This window comes from Crocuta crocuta, unplaced genomic scaffold, assembly GCF_008692635.1.
Source record: "Crocuta crocuta isolate KB4526 unplaced genomic scaffold, BGI_CrCroc_1.0 scaffold488, whole genome shotgun sequence".
In the NCBI taxonomy this organism is placed as follows: Eukaryota; Metazoa; Chordata; class Mammalia; order Carnivora; family Hyaenidae; genus Crocuta; species Crocuta crocuta.
This window is the reverse complement of record NW_027530995.1, coordinates 692,792-699,968: the sequence shown is the minus strand read 5'-3', so window position 1 is coordinate 699,968 and position 7,177 is coordinate 692,792. Positions and strand designations below refer to the sequence as shown.

Here is a 7,177-nt window from a genome sequence, read left to right as displayed (position 1 = left end):
AAGCCCCGAGACGTTTGTTGGTAGAACTCTGGATAATTATTTAAGACAAGAAAATAACAAAACGGGTTTTCCTCAAGACAGTCATAATCCTCATTTGTGTCCCTGTTGACTCTTTTAGACCTAGCATGTAGGACACAAAGACATGGAGAGTCAGTTCCTGCTATTAACCTGTAGCCGCTGTGTTTACCCCTGCAGACTCACAAACACCCCAGAGCATTCCTCCAGTTTGACAAAGCCTGACTTAGAAGGAAAACTGGCAACCTGACCCTGTCATACAACCCGAGAAGATACACCAAGCCGGACTTTTAGAAAAATGTTTATTCAGTTTGAGGGAGAGTGCACACGAACCAGGAGGGACAGAGAGAGGGAGAGAGAGAATCCCAAGCGGGCTCCATGCTCAGCACGGAGCCCAACATGGGGCTCCATCCCACGACCACGAGATTCCAACCTGAGCAGATCTCAAGAGTCAGAAGCTTAACCCACTGAGTCACCCAGGCACCCTGGGCCAGCCTTTTTAAGAGAACTTCTACTTGACACAAAGCCCCGACATAAAATGCTGTCCAGCCTACTCCATTTCCTCCCTCCCTCTCACTTCCAGCAAAGAATGGCACATTAGGGGGAGGGGAGACTTAATTATTGCAATGCATTACCTAAGCACCTATGCCCAAATAATGACATAATCAAAAGTGTTACCGAAGAAAATAATGGAGTGTATTTGGGTCCAAAAGTAACACCTGGTTTCTAGTCTGAATGCAGCATTTAAGTACAGCTGTACTTGAATATGTGACTAAAGTCTCAATATCAGTGCTAGTTAACTAGCACTGTATTTTTCTGTAAGAATGATTCCTTACTTCCTTAGTCTCTAGAGAGACAGTTCACAGAATGATTAGGATCAGGGCCTTTGCCAGCCAGCCTGGATCCTAATCCTGATTTTTCTATTTGCTTGCAGGCAACCTTTGGCAAATGATCTCATCTTTCTGCATCTGTTTCTTCATCTCTGAAGGGAGTATCATAATAGCACCTCCTTCACACAATCATGCTGAGGATCAGGTGAATTAATGGAAGTATAGCACTTAGCACAGTGTCTAGTGTGTAAAAAGCCCGATAGAAGGATTAATTATGAATTACTAATGAGTTAAGACTTATATTTAACTAGTGGTTTCCTTTGCCCCAGTTCACATGGTGAGTACCTGGTGCTTATAGAGCAACTCCCATTTCAGTTGCCATTCCCCTATGGCAAAAGCTAAAAGATTTCTAAAGCCCACAGAAGGTCCACTTATCTTAAAATGTATTTGATACAACTCAACACTCAGAGGTAGTCCCAGAGGCTGATTGCGCTGGGATTGGCTTGGAGCTGCCATTTTGCCACATGGCAACACTTTGCCCTTTCACTTACCGACCCCTTGGTCTTTGTCCTTACCTGAAACACCTCCTTTGACCAGTGGAAAGACCCACACGTGATCATTCATGGCTCAGATCAAGTGTCAGCCACAGCCCGCTCACTTGCTCAGCTGTGTTCCCACAGGGTGGCATCAGCTCTTGTACTTGACCTCTGTTTCTCTCCAACCAACACGCCTTCATTATTTGGACTAAAATCCAGGAAGTTTGAGTGACCAGCCATGGTCAGGTGCTTGTTGGTGAACCAGGCACCAGGCACCTGGATCCTGGTGCCCCAGTTTCCAATCCAGGGCTCTTTTCTTTAAACTATATTGCTCTTATGTCAATTTCCATTATTGAATGCTGTCCACTATGGGCCACAGTATTTGTAAAGTATGTCATTTCTAATCCTTCCAATCTAGCAAAATCTATTCCCCATTTAAAGACAGAGACACTGAGGCCAAGTGACCTGCTCAAGGCCACATGTCAGTCTGTGGCAGAGTGACGTTTGGAACGTGGGTTAGTCTGACCATAAAATAAGGAGAATTTCTGTTTTTTTTTTAAGTTTATTTATTTATTTTGAGGGAGAGAGAAGCAGGGTGGGGCAGAGACAGAGAGGGAAAGAGAGAGAGGGAGAGAGGGAGAGAGAGCGAGAGAGAATCCCAAGCAGCTGCTGCAATGTCAGCGCAGAGCCTGATGTGGGGCTTGAACTTATGAACTGTGAGATCATGACCTGAGCCAAAACCAAGAGTTGGACCCTTAACTGACTGAGCCACCAAAGCGCCACAAGTCAGGAGAATTTCTAGTCTATCATGCTGCCACTCAGTACTGGAAATAAAGGCAGATAAAAGCACTGAGTGGTTCATTTAAAATATACTCATTCTACATGCAGACGACTGTTGTTTAAAGGAAGGGGTAGAAGAAAAACAGAGATTACATTTTGGCATGCAAAGGCAAAATAATAAATATTCTTTTTCCGGTTCCTGGATCCCATTGCAGCTTCTTGAAAGCAAGTGAATTTATGCATGTTGACACAGCTCTGATTTTAAAATCTTCTTTGGCTCCATTTTCGGCTTCTTCCCCTTGGCACAACCAGTCCCACGACCCCCCTCTGTCAGGCTCTGAGAATCTGCCTAAAATTGTTACATAGCAGTTACTCTTAAGATGCACATCGCAGATGATAATTCACTCCTCCCCACTAAGCCCATACGTTTTTCTGGTTGTATATGTATTGCCTGGCATTATCACCATGTTAAATCATAAAAGTCTTGCACACTAAGGATATATGGATGTTACCATTTTCCAAATATGCTCATTGTGTCAGGAAGTTTTTTCTTAGTCTTAACTTGCATATTCTCAAAATTATTTACAAATATATAGTTTTCTCATTGTCATCTGAAACANGGGGCAGAGAGAGAGGGAGACAGAATCTGAAGCAGGCTCCAGGCTCTGAGCTGTCAGCACGGAGCCCAAAGCGGGGCTTCAACTCACAGATCGTGAGATCATGACCTGAGCCGAAGTTGGACACTTAACCAACTAAATCACCCAGGCCCTCCAACACATATTATTTTAAACATGTTTCCTTTAAAAACACCAGTTTATTGCATTTTGGTTATTTGCAATTAATCAGAAATAGAAACTTCACATTATTATGCATGTGCAAAATGGAAAATTATGCTGCAATGCAAGATATCTGCCAGATGGAAAGAATAAAGCTAAAAGAACATCCTGCTGTTGTTACAAAGTAAAGATAAGATTGTTGATTGGGCCAAACTGACCTCACGTGGCTCCTGCTACAGAATACTAAGAAGGACCCAGCATCTCTTCTGAGGTCTTCTTGCCAAAAAAATGCACAACATTCCTCTAATCATGAAGAAACATCAGACCAACTCCAACTAAGGGACCTTCCACAAAATGAATTGCCTATGTTCTTCAAAAAATGTCAAGGTTAAGAAATACAAAGAAAAGCTGAGGAACTGTTCCAGATGAAAAGAAACTAAGAAGCTATGACAACTAAATCACAATGTGTGATTCTGGATTGGATCCTGCAGCTGGAAAGAAAAATAGCCATCGGAGACATTATCGGAACAACTGACAAAAGTGGACCGAGGACTGTGGATTAAACAATAGCTTTGTAGCAATGTTCAATTTCCTCACTTTGATCAGTGCACTGAGGTTGCATAACAGAACGTCCTTGTTTTTGGGAATTACACCCTGAAGCCTTTTGGGTAAAGGGGCATAATGTCTCTGACTAACTCTTGGTTTGGAAAGAAATTATATATGCATGTATAGATATGTGAATGCATCTATATATGCAGAGAAAGAGAGAGACGATAAAGCAAATGGGATAAAGTGTCCATGATGGTTGAAACTGGGTAAAGAGAAGAGCTCCCTCTACTCTTTCTGCAAATTTTCTGTTAAAATTATTACCAAAATAAAGTGATCAAAACAGTGACTGCACAGAAAACAGAAGAATGTTAAAAAGAAGGACAAACCCCCCAAATGCTCCTGAGGCGTCTATGACACAGCAGTGTCTAAGATATGCTTGAATCTCTTGGGAACAGGCAGGCTTGACTTAAGGGAAACAGTCTGCCTTTTCAAGTGCAGGGGTGAGGATAACAGGAAGGTCTCCTTTTTGATACTTTCAGCCCATTGCTCACAGATTTAATAAAAATCCCCAATAGGTCCATGCCTTATCCAGTCACTCTACCAGGCCTCCAGGTCCCAGCTCACCTTCACTGCCAAGTTTGACACCTGTATGACCTCAGTTCAATGCCTGCCTCATCTTGGGTGGAGCTGGGCTTCTGGGTGGAAGATTTCAGCCAACGCCCTGTGTCAGTTCCTTGATCTCAGCTCCAGTAATTGTGAATACCTGGAGCGGGGCGGGGGAGGAGGCAGTGTCACATACAGGCCAAGGGCCACGCAAAATATGTGTGCTGTGCCTATTCTTTGATCACATCAGGACCTTCAGTCCCTGGACCACCCTATTTCCTCCTCCCTCTCTCACTCACCTCCTTTCCATGTTCTCTCTGTGGTTGGTCCTGGCACCATCAAGCCCTCCAGCCCCAGTACTCTGTCCCTGCACACTCGTAACACAACCCTGGATCAATCCAGCTTCTTGCCTCTGCCTGTCCCTCCCACCTGTTGCTCAGTATAATGAGGAAAGCCTCACATTGGTGCTGACTGGTACCCAAACACACCTGTGTGTAGTGTGTGTAAGTGTGTGCACGTGTGTGTGTGTACGTATTCTTTTTTTCCCCCAACATGCCTGGGCTTTCGCTACATTTGGCAATCTTTGTTCACTTTTTCTGCTTCTTTTATTACTTGATCTTTCTTTGTTATTTTACATCTTTGAAAACTTTTTCCTGTGGCTGCCAGGACATCTCTGTCTTTGGGTTTCTGCTAACTTCTTCGACTTCAAAACTGCATCTTTCCAAGCTAAATAAATTCATCAATTTGTGTCAACTCAGTATTAGTTTCAAAGGGGTATTGTGCTATTTGAAAACCAATACTAAATTTATCAATATAAACAAAGCATTCTTTATTTTTTTAGTTTTTACAGCCAATTTACATAACGTTATTATATTAAAATCTTCTGCATATTGATTCATGTTAGAATAATGTATGAAATTATTATTATTGGTTTGAATCATGAAAAGTGCCAATTTTAACAAAAATTCTTATACCTGTCTAGTTAAATCCCAAATACGCTTTTCCTTTCCTTGGAGCTTCAAATTTATCTTGTTCATATGCATTGTAATATCTATGGGAAGACATGTAAATCATATTGCCATTTTTTATTAATGAATATTTAGCAAGCATTCTTTTTGTTTCAAGAAAATTTTGATTGGGGCACCTGGGTGGCTCAGTCGGTTGGGCATCTAACTTCAGCTCAGGTCATGATTTCACGGTCTGTGAGTTTGAACCCCGTGTCGGGCTCTGTGCTAACAGCTGGGAGCCTGGAGCCTGCTTTGGATTCTCTGTCTCCCTCTCTCTCTGCCCCTCCCATGCTTATGGTCTGTCTCTCTCTGTCTCAAAAATAAACATTAAAAACTTCTTTAAAAAAAAAAGAAAACCTTGACTTGCAGTCAACAGCACAATACAACTTTGTAAAACTCACTGTGGCTCAACCAACGAGCACTGGCAACAAACACAAGATCATTAAAATCGTTGCTTCTTTCAACAGTTCTGTAACCACTGGTGATGAGTCAAAGCATTTACACATATATCTGAACAGTTTTAACAACTGTATCCATGACGCTTTTCATAGAGGCTGTTTCAGAGAACTGAGCAATCTAAAACTGGTTTTTTGTTGTTGGGTTTTTTTTTGTTTTTTTTTTTTTGACACAAATTTTTGCCCCAGAGAGATGGTGCAGAGCCTGGTTTATCTGTTGAGTTTTGTTTTGATGATTTACAATGAAAGGATTTCCTGGTTCTAGAAGCAAAAGGGTTAAACAGACCTTGTTATGCCTTCCCATCCCCAAGCGCCTAATTCCCTGTCTCTCTAACCTACATCCTGTTTCACCTGTTTATTATAAGCAGTGATGTNAGAAAATGTTATCATTTTTTAAAAACAATATTCACTGGATGTTCAATTCTGAATGCAAGCAACTAATTTTATTGATTCTTTCTTGACTATTCTTATCAAATTCACTCTGTATTTGCCAAAAATGTCCCTTATTATTGTCCACTTTAGTATCTTTATTCAGCTTTATTCAAACAAGAAAGCAACAAATAGCTTTTCTGTTTTGGTCTGCTACAGCAAATTACATGACACTTAAAACATACTTTCTTCTAATTTCTTTGGTTTTCTTTTAAGTTTATTTATTTTGGAAGAGAGAAAGAGAAAGAGACAGAGAACACAAGTGAAGGAAGGGCAGAGAGAGTGGGAGAGAGAGGATCCCAAGCAGGCTCCGTGCCATCAGTGCAAAGCCTGACTTGGGGCTTGATCCCACAAACCGTAAGATGGTGACCTGAGCTGAAATCAAGAGTTGGATGCTTTACTGACTGAGCCACCCAGGTGTCCCTAATCTCTTTGTTTTTTCCTTTTTCTGGCACATTACTAGTATCTGCATCTCCATGCAATTCCCCCTCAGTGGTATGCCTTCATTTTAAACTTACAAGTTAAAAAAAAAATAAAAATAAAAAAAAAACTTAAAAATTAGTCCATACTTCTTATTTTAAAAATAGTTTAATTCCATTATAGTTTAAAGCATAAGAAGTATTTCAATGTGGTTACCAATTATGATTCACATATGTATCCCTGTAAGTGGTACATTCTATATAAAAGGTTAAAGTAAACACCTTTCAATGTTAAATTAGTACATAGGAAGTTACTGAATTATTGAATTTACTCAATCTTCTGATCCTAACTAGAGTGATAATGCGTTTATGTGTAATACTGGAGATGACTCATGTACTCAAGCCAGGAAGTACAGTGCAGCAATATGTACGAGTTGCAACAGCTTAAGTGAAATGTAGTCCTAAAGACTACATCTAAAGAATATAATTGAATGGAATGGAAAAATATTTTACACTATTTTAATTTTAAAATAAAATTTAGGGGCACTTGGATGACTCAGTTGGTTAAGTGTCCAACTCTTGACTTCCACTCAGGTCATACTCTCATGGATTGTGAGACTGAGCCCTGCATTGGGCTCTGCACTGACAGTGCAAAGCCTACTTGGGATTCTCTGCCTCTTTTTCTCTCTCAAAATAAATAAACAAACATTTTAAAACATTAAAAAATTTTAAAAATATTTAAAGAACACATGATAAGAAAGCTGAAAAGCAGCCTCTT

The 7,177-nt window shown here is 40.6% G+C and overlaps 1 protein-coding gene and 1 long non-coding RNA gene across 2 annotated transcripts in view; both read right to left on the bottom strand.

The window, feature by feature from the left end:
- Nucleotides 1–1,469, bottom strand: part of SMS (spermine synthase) — a 63,231-nt gene extending 61,762 nt beyond the window's left edge. Inside the window, exon 1 of the mRNA XM_077770518.1 lies at nt 1,421–1,469. Coding sequence (XP_077626644.1) covers nt 1,421–1,469 — 49 coding nt within the window. The remainder of the gene's footprint in view (nt 1–1,420) is intronic.
- Nucleotides 1,470–3,993: 2,524 nt separating this feature from the next.
- The window catches only part of LOC144236845 (uncharacterized), a 29,532-nt gene continuing 26,348 nt past the window's right edge, over nt 3,994–7,177 (bottom strand). The window contains exon 3 of the long non-coding RNA XR_013336665.1: nt 3,994–4,249. This is a non-coding gene — a long non-coding RNA (uncharacterized LOC144236845). The remainder of the gene's footprint in view (nt 4,250–7,177) is intronic.